This window comes from Perognathus longimembris, chromosome 28 (genome assembly GCF_023159225.1).
Source record: "Perognathus longimembris pacificus isolate PPM17 chromosome 28, ASM2315922v1, whole genome shotgun sequence".
Lineage (NCBI taxonomy): Eukaryota > Metazoa > Chordata > Mammalia > Rodentia > Heteromyidae > Perognathus > Perognathus longimembris.
In genome coordinates, this window is record NC_063188.1 from 60,789,194 (window position 1) to 60,804,553 (window position 15,360).

Here is a 15,360-nt window from a genome sequence, read left to right on the forward strand (position 1 = left end):
GAGTGCTAGCCTTGAGCAAAAAGAAGCCAGGGCCAGTGCTCAGGCCCTGAGTCCAAGGCCCAGGATTGGCAACAAAAACAAAACAAAAAAAACAAAGAAAATTCTCTTCCAGAAAGTTTCCTCGAATTCCATTCTGATTTAGATACTCTGACCTGTGGCACTATGCATATTTCTAACAAAATATTTAAGCACTATTAATTTCTTTTTTCTCCTAATTTGATTTTTTATCTGTAGCTACATGCTAGCACGTATCAATGTTTGCTTATCCTGGGTCGTACAAATCTGAACTTGATTTTTTTTTTCCAGTCAGTTGTGGGGCTTGAACTTAGGGCCTGAGTGCTATCCCTGAGCCTTGGGGTGGTTAAATGGAGTTAAGAGTGTCAAGGATTTTCCTGCTTGGGCTGGCTTTTAACCACAAACCTCAGATCTCAGCCTCCTGAGTAGCTAGGATAAAAGTGCCCAGCTAAACCCCAACTTTCATTAGTTTATGAAACTTTCCCTAAGTCTCAGGTTAAGAAACTCCTCTTCTGGCTGGGAATATGGCCTAGTGGCAAGAGTGCTTGCCTTGTATACATGAAGCCCTGGGTTCAATTCCCCAGCACCACATATATAGAAAACGGCCAGACGTGGCGCTGTGGCTCAAGTGGCAGAATGCTATCCTTGAGCAAAAAGAAGCCAGGGACAGTGTTCAGGCCCCAAGTCCAAGAGCCAGGACTGGCCAAAAAAAAAAAAAAAAAAGAAACTCCTCTTCTGTATGTTCTTCCATTACAACACTTTACTGGGCTGCATTTTAACTATCTATCCACCAAATGACCTATCAATTACTTGAGAACAGTGACCATTCTTTGCTATCGCTAGAATCATTAGCTACCAGTGAATCACTGGTTGAATAGTAAAATACACTATTCATGTACTGAAGAAAACTCCATGAATTAAGGAAATTCACCATGGTCTACAGCCACATATTTTCCAAAGCTTATCAGTGGGATATCCCATACATTATACATTGTTCACATCTTGTGGTAATACCGTGGTGACTCAAATCCCAAAGTAGTAACTACTTATTATTGTTTTTGCCAGCCCTGGGGGCTTAAACTCAGGGTCTGGGCTCTGTTCCTGAGCCTCTCTGTGCTAGAACCTAGCATAGTAGTCTACCATTTGGGCCACAGCCCACTTCCGGCTTTTTCTGAGTAGTTTATGAGAGATAAGAGTCTCAAGAACTTTCCTGCTCTGGTTGGCTTTGAAAAGGTTGGCTTTCAACCACTATCCTCAGATCTCAGCCTCCAGAGTAGCTGGGATTATAGGCGTGACCTACTGGCTCCAGGCTTATTTTTTATTTATACCGAATTTTTTTCCACTTTACAAAACTTTAACAGTAAGCCAAAACTGCTTTTACTTTTCATCATAAAAAGTTTAACGGTAACTGGGTGTTGATGGCTCACACCTTAAATCCTAGCTATTTGGGAAGCTGAGATCTGGAAGACTGAGGTTAGAAGCCAGCCTGGATAGAAAAGTCTGTGATACCCTCCCTAAAACTTCGCAATCTGAAACATGTAGAAGGCTAAGATAGGAAGGATCATGGTTGAGGGCCAGCCAGGGAGGAAAAATATACAAGATTCTATCTCCCAAGTAGGGAAGCTATAGTGTTGGAATAGGCTTGAAAGCGTAGGAAAATCTTAAAGTAGCAGTGACAGGAAGCCTAATGTAGGTAGATCACAGCTTAGAAGCACACCTGAGTGGTGAAACCTTATTTCACTAAGAACCACAAAAAATAGGCTGCAGATGTGGCTCAAGTGCAGAGCATGATCCTAGCAGGTATGAAGCCCTGAGTTCAAATTCCAGCACTACCAAAGAAAGCTTAGTACTAAACTTTATAGAACACATACTGATATATGCCTAATTTAAAAAAAAAAAAAGCAAAGTCACTCGCACTTGACTGATTCGATTATCACTGCTTAAGGTGGTTTTATGTAAAATCTTGCATAGATTGGTGGAAAAAGAGAAAAACTCAAGTACCTACCATTGTACTTAACACTGTTGGCCAGAATTAGGTTTACATCATCTAAAAAGCTCTCCCGACTCTGGTATTTGTGCTTGGAAATATTCTATGATAAAAAGAATCAAGAACTCAAATTACATGTATAAAAATGTGTTGATTACAAAAATGCATTTTAGATTAAACCACTTACCTTACGTATAGTCTCTAAATCCATTGGGTTGACAATTACTTTGTAATAATCTGGAACAAACTTCTTATTAACTGGGTGATGAAATGGCCAAGACTAATAAAAAGAAAGCATGAGAAAAAAATGGAAATGACTTTATTGCAGTGATTCTCAACTTTGCTGAGTCACAAATACTCTTTTTGTTATTTTGCCAGTCCTAGAGCTTGGACTCAGGGCCTGAACACTATCCCTGGCTTCGTTTTGCTCAAGGTGAACACTCTACCTCTTGAGCCACAGCACCAATTCTGGCTTTTTCTGTGTATGTGGTGCTGAGGAATCGAACCCAGGGCTTCATGCTTGATAGATAGGCAAGCACTCTACCACTAAGCCACATTCCCAGCCCCCACAAATACTCTTGACAAAAGTTACAGGCCCTTTTCCCAGAAAAACACATAAACACACAAATCTCTATATACAGTTTAAGTCATGGATTCTTTTTAATTTTTTTTTTGGTGCCAATTCTGGGGCTTGAACTCAGGGCCTAAGTGCTGTTCCTGAGCTGCTTCTTCTTTGTTTTTTTTTTTTTTTTCCAGTCCTGGGCCTTGGACTCAGGGCCTGAGAACTGTCCCTGGCTTCTCTTTGCTCAAGGCTAGCACTCTGCCACTTGAGCCACAGCGCCACTTCTGGCCGTTTTCTACATATGTGGTGCTGGGGAATCAAACCCAGGGCTTCATGTATACGAAGCAAGCACTCTTGCCACTAGGCCATATTCCCAGCCCCCTGAGCTTCTTTTGCTCAAGGATAGTGCTTAACACTTGAGCCACAGCTCCACTTCTGGTTTTGTTCTAATTTACTGAAGGTAAGTCTCACAGCCTTTCCTGCCCAGGCTGGCTTTGAGCTGTGATCCTCAAATCTCAGCCTCCTGAGTAGCTAGGATTACAAGTGTGAACCAGCAGTGTCTAACTTAAATACAATTCTTTTTTTTTAATTTTTTTTTAATTTTTATTTTTTTTTGGCCAGTCCCTGGGCCTTCAACTCCGGGCCTGAGCACTGTTCCTGGCTTCTTTATGCTCAGGGCTAGCACTCTGCCACTTGAGCCACAGCGCCACTTCTGGCCGTTTTCTATATATGTGGTGCTGGGGAATCGAACCCAGTGCTTCATGTATACAAGGCAAGAACTCTTGCCACTAGGCCATATTCCCAGCCCTTAAATACAATTCTTATTCCATAGTTCTATAGCATTACACGTACAGATTATGCAACAAAAACAAAACTCAGTATAGAATTTCTGGAGAAGATTATTACAGAAAAATAGTCTATAGAAGGCAGGTGGAGGTGGCTTACACCTGTAATCCTAGCTACTCAAGAGCCTGAGATCTGAGTATCATGGCTCAAAAGTTCAAAGCCAGCTCAGGCAAGAAAGCTTGTTGAGCTTCTTGTCTCCAAATAACTACCAAAAAAGTTGGAGTTGGAGCTGTGACTAAAGTGGTAGAGCACTATCTTTGAGCAAAAGCTCTAGGACAACACCTAAGCCCTGAGTTCAAGCCCCAGGACTAGCAAATACACACAAAAAGCCTATGGAATCAGCATAATATGGAAGCTTTCATAAAAAATTTTAAAAAAAAGATGGGAGTTATGGCTCAAGTGGTAGAGCACATCTCCTTAAAGCTCTGAATATACGCCTCAATGCCACAAAAAAGGTGGCAAAAAACCCCAAAAGACAACAAACACAGGTGATTATCAAAGTTGCTTGCACAAAAGCATCTCTAAATCAAAAGCCTTCCAGTAGCTGGCATACATTCACTCTAGGACTATTTAGGAACCTTGACATGCTGAATATCAACAATATATCCGAAGACTCCCCAGTATCTTTCAATAAGGTACTTACACAGTCAAAAATGTTGATGCTTAGAATTACATACCAGTTTTTTCAACTTACATACACCACTGTTCAGAATCTCCAGCATACATACATACATATACCCTTTGCTTCTACCTTTTCCTGTGTACTCTTATAGTATTTTGCACCAAGATCACTTACATCTGGAACTGCCATCATTTTCTGAGTTACAATATTGTCCAGAATGAAAGAAAATGCCACTTGGTCATCATCATCCAGCAACGGATTGATTGCTTTCTCTAAACGAGCTAATTTGTCTTCTTTCTAAAATACAACAAAACAAAGCAAAGTCAAGTCCAGTTTCTGGGGTGTGACAATCATAGAAAAGCTAAGAATGATCTAAAAGGCTAGGGATGTCACTTGGTGGCAGAGCACAGGCAAGGATCTGGGTTTGATCCCCAGTACTAAGAAACAAACGAACAAATAATTATAAGAAGTGTAAGTTAATAGTGATTTTTTTACATAAGGAGATTTAAGCCAATAAATTCATTTAAGACTTTACCAGGAAAAACTGTGTTCCAATTGGTCTATACTGTCATAAATACTGAACTCTCATCTTCTAAAATTTTACACTTTCTAACCAGTACAAAGGGGCATCTAAATGTAGACTGTTTGCAATTCCCCAATGATCAATCAAGTTGAAAATCTTTTAATCTTTATAGGTTATCTATTTTTCTTGTGAAATATCTACTTCAATATTAACACCATCAACAACACACTTGTATTTTTATAAACTTGTAAGGTACAATAATTGTTCTCAGTAAGAAGAGAGGGCTAAATTCTGGGGGGTGTATGTAGTTCAAGGAGTAGAGCACCTTGCCTAGTAAGTACAAAGTCCTGAGAACTCAAATCCCAGCACCAATACCAAAAAAAGAGGGTGGTTGTGGTGGTGCCTATGGCTCATGCCTATAATCCTAGCTAAGCAGGAGGCTGAGGCTGAGATCTGAGAATTGTGGTTTGAAGCCAACCAGGGCAGTAAAGTCCACATGATTATCTTCAATTAACTAGTAACCAGCAAAAAGCTGGAAGTTGGAGCTGTGGCTCAAGTGGTAGAGTGCTAGCCTTAGTGAATAAGCTAAGGAACTGTGCCCGTAGGACCTGAGATCAGGCTGCTGTATTGGTACCAAAATGTATATATAATGATGAAATATTTTTTTAAAAGATAGGTATATACAGATGGAAAAGAACTCCAAAGATAAGGAAACAAAGGACCTCTTCTTAATTTGTCTTATAGTATTTAGAGGACTCTATATTCTTTACCTCACATATGGTGTATACATGTGCATATCTGAGGGAAGCTGGTAGGAGAGGGTACAGAATGGGTGGAAAGTGGGGGTGGGAGGGGGAATACAGCAGAGGGGCCTAACAGTTCAATGGACATTGATGGAAGTGAACTAAACAACTCAAGGGTGGTGATGGGAGGGAGGAAAAGAGAGAAAAAGAGGGAACAGATGATACCAAGCAAAAGGAAAGAAATGTACATATCCACCCGATCTGGAAGAAATAGTTTTATTGTTAATGTTTGTTGAGTTCATAAGTTTTGTAGATTAGAATGATGATGTCCATCATTGGGAAGGTTAAAATGTGTACTGTGAAATTTATGCAGTTACTTCATCTCAATAAAGGTTAAAAAAATAGGTATACAGAGGGATTGAGGGTTTAGCTCTGTGGGAGAGTGCTTGTTTAGCAAAGGCAAAGCCCAACACAGTTTTTAAAAAAGGAGCCCAGAAAAATAGCATATAGACATTATCTCTCAAAAATAAAATCTTCGATGCTAAAACATTGGCTACTCTTGGTAAGTCATTGCCCACTCCCCACCCCCCATTTTTGCCAGTCCTAGGGCTTGAACTCAGGGCTTGGGCACTGTCCCTGAGCTTCTTTTTTTTTTCTTAAGGCTAGCACTCTACTACTTGAGCCACAGAGCCACTTCTGGCTTTTTCTGTTTATGTGATACTGAGGAATTGAACCTAAGGTTTCATGCATGCTAGGCAACCACTCTACCACTAAGCCACATTCCAAGCCCTCCTTTCCCTTTCTAAAGTCACATAGTTTCTGGTCTTAACCCTAACTTAATATTTAATATCCAAAATACCCATAGAAAATTATTATTTTTATGGACTTAGCTTTATCCAGCTAAAAAAGGAATGACCTATACATTCCTAAGGTTCCTTCCAGCTATCTCATAACACAAATCTGCCATTCCCACATATACTCTTCCTTCTGTTAAATTCCTTACTTTCTGAACTCTCCCACCATGCACTTTCATACACCATTATCTCGGTTTCATTTGTAATGATTTACCTCTTTAAGCTTTTCATCACAGAGATCCAGCATGGATTGAGAAATCTGGGTCAATGAGTGTTTCGGCCCTACAAAGTAACAATACAGATGGAACTATTAAAAATGGAGGCAAAGAGCTGCCAATACCATTTATTCTTTAGTATATTTACTTGAGAACTTAGTATATACCAAGCATTAGTCTAGCTGCTGGATTAGGCATATTCCTCAATCTACTTTCATTTTTCATGGCTAATACATGACAGGCTTATATATGAGTGAAAAAACTAATTTTAATTATCTAGTTTATATTTATGACATTAGTATTACCACTGGATTTTTTTTGAAGTTTAGTAAAAGTTTATTTAGTAAAACAGGACAAAGAAGAAACAGAAAAGGAAATGAGAATACTAGCTGACATACAGAACAGAAAGAGAGAGGCTCTACTACTATATTTTTTTTGTTTTACACTAGCACTTTTATTTTATCTTGCTGCTCCTGGGGCTTGAACTCTGGGCCTGAGCTTCTTTTGCTCAAGGCTAGCATTCTACCACTTGAGCCACAGTGCCACTTCTGATTTCTGAGTGGGCTGGCTTTGAACTGTAATCTTCAGATCTCAGCTTTCTCAGTAGCTAGGATTATACCCACGAGCATCCTGCTATTTTTTTTTGGGGGGGGGGGGTCCGTCATGGGGCTTGAATTCAGGGCCTAAGCACTGTCCCTGAACTCTTGCTCAAGACTAGTGCTCTACCACTTTGAACCACAGTGCCACTTCCAGATTTTGATTTTAATTGGAGATAAGAGTCTCAAGGGGACTTTTCTGCCTGGCCTGGCTTTGAGCCATGATCCTCAGATCTCAACCTCCTGAATAGCTACATTATAGGTGTGAGCTGCCGGTGCCCAGCCCACTACTTTTAATACTTAGAAAATCATTCATGGTTGGAGAGTGACAATTTGTTTAAGGATGGCTAAAGAGATAAATGGATGATTTATAATATTTCTACTTAGTGGGAAAGTTTGTAATTGTAATTTTTGTTTCCAGACTCAAGTATGTGATGTTCTTGCAATATCTGAAAGACTGTCTATCACATATCATAATACTACTTCAAGTGGGGTGCTGATAGCTCACACCTGTAATACTAGCTACTCAAGAGGCTGAGATCTGAGGATCATGGTTTGAAGCCAGCCTGAGCAGGAAAGTCCATGAAACTCTTATCTCTAACCACTAGAAAATGGGAAGTGTTCTGTGGCTCAACGAGCCTTAAGTAAAAAGCTCAGGGACAGTGCCCAGGCCAAGAGTTCAAGTCCCATGACCAACAACAACAACAAAAAGAATACAACTTGAAATCCTTATCAAGAGAGTAAGAAAATTCTTCAAATATTTGACCTATTTTCCACAGTCTCAGCTTATGGTTGCTCTAATTTAAGCTAATCTTAAGCACAGGATGGCTCAGGCCTGTAATCCTAGCTACTCAGAAGGCCGCAATCTGAGGATCACAGTTCAAAGTCACAGACTGGGCAGAAAATTCATGAGACTCATATCTCCAACAAACTACTCAGAAAAAGCCAGAAGTGGTGCTGTGGTTCAAGTGGTAAAGTGCTAGCCTTGAGCAAAAAGAGACTCAGAGGCAGTGCCTAGGCCCTGAGTTCAATCTCCAGGACTGGCAAATTAATTAATTAAAACACTTTTCAAACTGAGCCTGGTGGTACGGGCACATAATCCCTGCTACTCAGGGTGCTGAAGCAGGAGGACAGAGAGTTGAAGACCACCTGGAATACATAGTGAGACTCAATCTAAAAAACACAAACAAAAAAAAAAACCCCACATGTTTTCATCTAGCCAGTAATTCTGTCTACTTCCTTTTAGTATCCTTTCTAGATTATCTTCCTGTCTATCCTTTGTCCTCCTCCTACGTTAGCATTCTCTAGAACCTAAACCTTAGTTCTATTCCCAACTAATTATTTAATTCAACATTTGGTTATTCGTGTAGCATGTTTAATGACTATGACATATTCAATAAGAATGTAAAGAAAACTAACACAAGAGTTCCTACAGTAGTGAATTCTTTGATTAGCCAAGGAAAATGACTTGAAAATAAAATCACTGCAAGACAGAGTAAAAGCACTTTACACATAGGGATGATGGTAACAATACATACTAAACAAGATTGGTGGGCTCAAGCATAAGAGCTCTTGGCAAGTAAATGCAAGGCCTTCAGTTCAAACCCAGTTCTATAATGAATACATTGGTTGCACATGAAATATCTTAAGTTGTTTTTGTAACAATCAAATCTGCTTATTGGAGAGTGAGGAAAGCTTGTTCTGACTCATATTTAGACCAAGTCATCAAAGCAGAGTACAAGTCTAACAAGTACACAACTAAGAAAGACCTCCCAAAGGGAGGAAAGTGTGCAAGGATTGCTTGCTTTGATAGCACAGATACTAAAATTGGGACAATACAGAGAAGACTAAAATGGTCCCTGCACAGGATGACACAAAATTTGTGAAATGCTCCACTGGAATGAAGTGCTGTTTTCCCATGGCATATCTATGCTACAAAATCTATTTTGTTTTCCATTGTTTCTGCAGTAATAAGCTTTTCTATCACTTTCACTATATGTAAAAAAGGTGTAGCCTGGGCACCAGTGGCTCCTGCCTGTAATCCTAGCTATTCAGGAGGCTGAGATCTAAGGAGCAAGGTTCAAAGCCAGCCTGGGTAGCAAAGTTCATGACACTCTTATCTCCAATTAAGCACCAAAAGGCCAGGAGTGAAGCTGTGATTCAAGTGATAGAATACTAGCCTTGAGCAAAAAAGCTCCAGGACAGTGCCTAAGTACTGAGTTCAAGCCCCAGGACCAGCACAGAAACATAAATAAAAAGGGAGAAGTTCAAGACAGGTACACGTTGGTACCTTGGCTATTTATGAGTCTGGGGGAAAAAATGGAACTAAGTATGACTGTCTTCTAGGATGCAGAAGTAGACATTAATACTATGAATCTAAATAGGCAGTCAGATGAGTTGCCACTAGGGCAGTGGGAAACAGATATGTGTACAGATAAGCAGAAGTAATGTACCTCCCACATATTGGAATGAAGTCATGAGAATGAATAATAGGAGGTGATTGCAAAGGATTGCTGGAAAAGGGAAGAGGTGTCACAGGTGGCAATAAATACATGAAAGTTCAAGAAATATTTCTAAGAACATGTAAACATTCTTAGCACCATTAGGTAGATACACAATGAGTCATCATGTGCACTAGGATGTCTGGAATAAAAAAGATGGGCACTAACAAGTGTTGATGAGGATGAAAAGAAATTGGAACTGTATGAAGTCCAAGACAAGAAGTGGCGGGAGGGCTAGGAATATGGCCTAGTGGTAGAGTGCTTGCCTCCCGTACATGAAGCCCTGGGTTCCTCAGCACCACATATATAGAAAAAGCTGGAGGTGGCGCTGTGGCTCAAGTGGCAGAGTGCTAGTCTTGAGCCAAAAGAAGACAGGGACAGTGCTCAGGCCTTGAGTTCAAGCCCAAGGACTGGCAAAAAAAAAAAAAAGTGGTGGGATTGTAAAATGACACAAGTGCTCTAAAAACTGAATTCTTTAAAAAGTTAAAACATAGAGCCAGGCACTGGTTGCTTATGCCTATAATCCTAGCAAATCAGAAGGATGAGATTTGGAGGATCATGGTTTGAAGCCAGCATGGGCAGTGAGACTTCATCTTCAAAATAAATAGCCAAAATCCAGAATGGAGTCATGGTAGAGTGGCAGCCATGAACATAAAAGCCAAGCAAGCTTGAGGCCCTAATTTCAAATCGTAGGGGGTGAGAGAAAGAGAACAATGGCGAGTGATGGAAAGTAAGTAATACACAAATACATTGCATTTATGTAAAAAAAAAAGAGGAATAAACTATGATATTTCAATAACGTTATTGAATAAAATTACTTCTGACTGGACACCAATGGTTTACACCTATAATCCTAGTTATTCAGTAATCTGAGTTCTGAGGATGGCTGTTTCCTGGGCAGGAAAGTCTATGAGACTCTTATTTCCAATTAACCTGCAAAAAGCCAGAAGTGGAGCTGTGGCTAGCACAAAAGAGTTCAGGAAAAGTATCTGATTCCAGGTCCGAGGACCAGCAACAACAATAAAAAAAATTACTTCTAGGGGCTGGGAATGTGGCTTAGTGGTAGAGTATTTGCCTACCATGCATGAAGCCCTGGGTTTGATTCCTCAGTACCACATAAACAGAAAAAAAAAAAGCCAGAAGTGGCGCTGTGGCTCAAGTGGTAGAGTGGTAGCCTTGAGCAAAAAGAAGCCAGGGACAGTGCTCAGGCCCTGAGTTCAATCCCCAGGACTGGGGGAAAAAAAGTACTTCTAAAATGCACCCAATGGATCCAGGAATTAGGTAGAATATTTGAACAGAGGACAAGTGCAGGATTATAAGGCATGAATGGATATTAAAAAAAAAGCATAGAGAATATATGTAATATGGTAGGTAAGAATAACGGCTATGGAGTTATGTATACCTAGATTAATATCTCACTCAGCCCTATTTGAGTTGCATAGCCACTTTAGTCAAGTTATTTGAATACTACAGGCCCAAGGGGCTGGGAATATGGCCTAGTGGCAAGAGCGCTTGCCTCCTACACATGAAGCTCTGGGTTCGATTCCCCAGCACCACATATATGGAAAATGGCCAGAAGGGGCGCTGTGGCTCAGGTGGCAGAGTGCTAGCCGTGAGCGGGAAGAAGCCAGGGACGGTGCTCAGGCCCTGAGTCCAAGGCCCAGGACTGGCCAAAAAAAAAAAAAAAAATACTTCAGGCACAAAAGGAATGTAGTGGTATTGTACCTGTAATCTCAGCTATTTATAAGGCTGAGACAAAAGGATCACTTGAATCCAGGAATTTGAGACCAGCTTGGGCAACACAACAAGAGTTTAATCCCTCAAAAACAAACACCACCACCAAAAACACTACAAGCCTGTAATAGAAAATGAAAATTACAATAGTACTCATTTCAAAGATTTCTTATGATGAAGAAGATAAGATGGATACAATGGCACATACCTGTAATCCCAGCATTCAGAAATACACACACACAAAGACAAGTATATATACACACACACATCATACATGTGTGCACACATGTATACCTATGCACATATACACATACATATATACACAAACATATATGTATATGTATAACAATATATTATATACATATATGTATGTAATTTGATTTAGAACTATTAATGGAAACAACACAGAAGGGAAAGGGCATTGCAGAGAGAGGAAAAAGACTGAGAAAATGCACAAAGAAACAGAACAAATGAATATAATGAAATATAATGGTGACTGTGGCCAAGAATCTATACTGGGTATGGTAACTAGTCACTGGAGGTGAGATGGCTGGCTACTTTGTGAAAAGCTTTCAATCTGTTTACAGATAAGAAAACTGAAGAGGCTATGAGAGGTTAAATAACTTATCCATAATAACTCCATTAGTAGTACTACATTAAAATATGAATCAATGTTCAACCATTTCTTCCTCCTTGCCTTTCCAGCTTTAGAGCATTGTAGACATGTAATAGCATCTATAACAGATTTGGAGACAGAGTTTGACTCAAACGTAACAAATATGGTCACAGGTATATATACTCGACATAGGTTCTACCCCCATCCCCCAAATGCCTCTCTTCTGCTTACCTGGGCCTACTTCCTCCTACTAACTTCTTAACTATTTTATTTTAATAGATAAGACTCTAAATTTTCCAGAGACTGAAGTAAAAATCAAACGATGGTAATAAAAAAGCAATGCTTTCTAAATGACAGAAAAAGCAAACAACCTGATTTTTTTTTTTTTTTTTTTTTTTTTTTGGCCAGTCCTGGGCCTTGGACTCAGGGCCTGAGCACTGTCCCTGGCCTCTTCCTGCTCAAGGCTAGCACTCTGCCACTTGAGCCACAGCGCCGCTTCTGGCCGTTTTCTGTATATGTGGTGCTGGGGAATTGAACCTAGGGCCTCGTGTATCCGAGGCAGGCACTCTTGCCACTAGGCTATATCCCCAGCCAACCTGATATTTTTTAAGATCCATAAATACATTAATACTTTGTAGCCCTTTTAATTATTGGAATCTAATATGAATAAAGTTGAATAAGAAATGTACTCAATGCCTTAAGTATGAAGCTGTAACCTCTCTCTCTGTATATCACTTTGACAATAAAGAAATAAAAAAGAATTTAAAGAAGAAAAGCATGAGATACATAAGGATCTGAAAGGTAATCTTTACAGTCAAGGGACAAGTGATTATTACCATTGTAGGTTGCACTATTTTTCACAATTAGCTCCAAATGCTCCCTAAACTCTTCCCGAGATGGGTAGAGGCGTTTGCGCACATTTTCACGGAGTGTTTGGAGATCCATTGGTCGAGTGATGATTTTGTAATAGTCCTTTACAACCTTTGCATTGACTGGAGTGTGGAAAGGGTATGTCTGTGAAAAGAAGCAACAGTACCCTTCATGAACAAAGAAAAGAACACATGCTAGAGCCAATACTTGAATACTTTCACATCTTACTCATCTACTTGGTCATAAACTCTCAAAAGAATCTAGATGGAATATGTCTGTTTCTTATACAAAGCTACTAAAAAAGGAACAAAAACTACATTCCAAAGAAATAGGATTTCCATGTACCTATAATTATACACTACTGTCCTCTACCTGAAGAAATGGATAAAACAAGGCTTTGCTATTGTAGAAATCCAAAGGCAATGAGCTCACATTTGGAAGATCTCTCATGTCATTGATGATGGACTCCAAGATAGATGAGAGTGTTACCATAGGGTCAGTCCGGCGCCGGTGGATAGATTTATGAGGTCTCTAAAGAGAAACAGGAATCAAAATTCTTTAGATCCTCTAAATAATCAGGAATATTATAAAAATCTTGTTATAAGAAGTATGAATAATTTTCAGGGAATGGCCAGAGGGACAATCTGTCCGAAATATGTCACAGAAGACTGGGGAAATCACATCTGATCAGGAGGCAATGTAGATACTCACATTCAAATAGTCACAGTGAACTGTAGTTCCAACCCGTCGTTTCTTCTTGGGAGGAAGTTGCTGTTTAGGGAACTTGAGAACCAGAGATTTTCTGCGAACTTCATCTGCACTGCAATCAATAACATTTTTTTATAACATGTAGCGCCTATTTCTAGTTCCCAAGAGGGAAAAAAGTCTATAGCAAAAAAGTTCAAGTTACATGAGCATGGGCCAGGGGAGAAAAAAGCCAAGTCAAAGTCATTCACTTTAAGGCTCAGCTAGACAAGGCCACATAGTATTTCCAAATTAATACAGAACTAGGCAAGTGACATCACCTCACTTTCCTAGGCTACAGATATTTAAATCTACCTTGGGCTTAAAGGACTAGGCTTAATGACTCTTTAGTACAGAAACAAGGAGAAAATTAACACCTGGGCAAGAAAATTTACTATAGTTTACATTTTTCATTTTAAAGCCCATTCACACTTTCACCTACGGTAAAAAAAGGGATTAAAATGGCACATTTTGCTGGGTGCCAATGGCTCATGCCTATAATCCTACATATTCAGGGAGGCTGAGATTTGAGAATTATGGTTCAAAGCCAGCACAGGCAGGAAAGTCCATGAGACTCTCATCTCCAGTAAACTACTCAAAAAAGCAAGAAGTGGAGGTGTGGCTCAAGTGGTATAGTACTAGACTTGAGCAAAAGAAGCTCAGGGACAGTGACCAGGTTCAGGGACAGCACCCAGGCCTAGTGTTCAAGCCCCCAAGCCACCACTACCACCACCACCAACAAGCTCATAGACAATGCCCAAGATGTGAGTTCAAGCCCCAGGACCAGCACACAATTTTTTTTTCAATCATTTATGGTGGTGTTGGGGTTTGAACTCATGGCCTGCCACTCACTGGGAAAATGCTCTACCACTTAAAACCATAACCCCTCTGCCCTTTTTGCTTTCGTTTTCTTATTTACTTTTTTTTTTTTTTTTTTTTTTTGCTGTCCTGGGGCTTGAACTCCAGGCCTGGGATCTGTCCCTGAGCCTCTCTGTGCTCAAGGCTAGCGCTCTACCACTTGAGCCACAGCACCAGTTCTGGCTTTTCTGTTTATGTGGTACTGAGGAATCGAACCCAGGGCTTCATGCATTGCTAAGCAAGCACTCTACCACTAAGCCACATCCTCAGACACCCCCTTCTTTTAATAACTGTGGGCTGGACCCAGGAGCCATGACTTCAGCCACTTTCTGTATTAGTTATTTTCTAGGTAGTGTCTTTTATGCCAGGGGATAGACTGGGATGATCTTTGTGTTGCTAGGGAACACAAGCTCATGCCACTGTATCCACCTATTGGCTGAGATTAAATCTCTTGAACTTTATGTGTGGGCTAGCCCCAAATAGTGATCCCCTCATCCTCACCTTCTAATTAGCTAGGATTGCAAGCTTGAAACACTATGCCAGACCTATTTTGTACTTAACACAGAGAAAAATGAAAAAAAAATGCATCTATTTTCTGGTTAAGAATCAGAAAAAAAGATACAAATATGAAATGGAGAAAGAATTCTTTAGGGACAATTTGGGTTCAGTATGAAATTGTAATTTAAAATACAAGTTCCTGGGGTTGGGGATATGGCCTAGTGGCAAGAGTGCCTGCCTCATATACATGAGGCCCTGGGTTCGATTCCCCAGCACCACATATACAGAAAATGGCCAGAAGTGGTGCTGTGGCTCAAGTGGCAGAGTGCTAGCCTTGAGCAAAAAAAGAAGCCAGGGACAGTGCTCAGGCCCTGAGTCCAAGCCCCAGGACTGGCCAAAAAAAAAAAAATACAAGTTCCTAATTTTGTCTACTAGAAAGTCTAGACTCATTATCTCAGTGGTAATGAGTATATGTACACTTAGATCTTGGTTTCTAAATACCATTCCCAATAGGAGGAACCTGGGCTACTTGGAGAAATTGGTCAATCCCAATTCCAGGACAAGGAAAGTTTAGTA

The 15,360-nt window shown here is 40.1% G+C and overlaps 1 protein-coding gene and 1 pseudogene across 4 annotated transcripts in view; one reads left to right on the forward strand and one right to left on the reverse strand.

Annotated features, from left to right (window-relative positions):
* Taf1 (TATA-box binding protein associated factor 1) overlaps positions 1–15,360 on the reverse strand; it is a 103,780-nt gene that overhangs the window by 39,057 nt on the left and 49,363 nt on the right. For all 4 annotated transcript variants that reach the window (XM_048335807.1, XM_048335806.1, XM_048335804.1 and 1 more), the window contains 7 exons: positions 13,396–13,504; positions 13,117–13,215; positions 12,651–12,828; positions 6,367–6,434; positions 4,207–4,329; positions 2,190–2,282; positions 2,021–2,105 (listed from right to left, as the gene is read on the reverse strand). In XM_048335807.1, coding sequence (XP_048191764.1) covers positions 2,021–2,105; positions 2,190–2,282; positions 4,207–4,329; positions 6,367–6,434; positions 12,651–12,828; positions 13,117–13,215; positions 13,396–13,504 — 755 coding nt within the window. The remainder of the gene's footprint in view (positions 1–2,020; positions 2,106–2,189; positions 2,283–4,206; positions 4,330–6,366; positions 6,435–12,650; positions 12,829–13,116; positions 13,216–13,395; positions 13,505–15,360) is intronic.
* LOC125344373 lies at positions 8,765–8,865 on the forward strand (annotated as a pseudogene).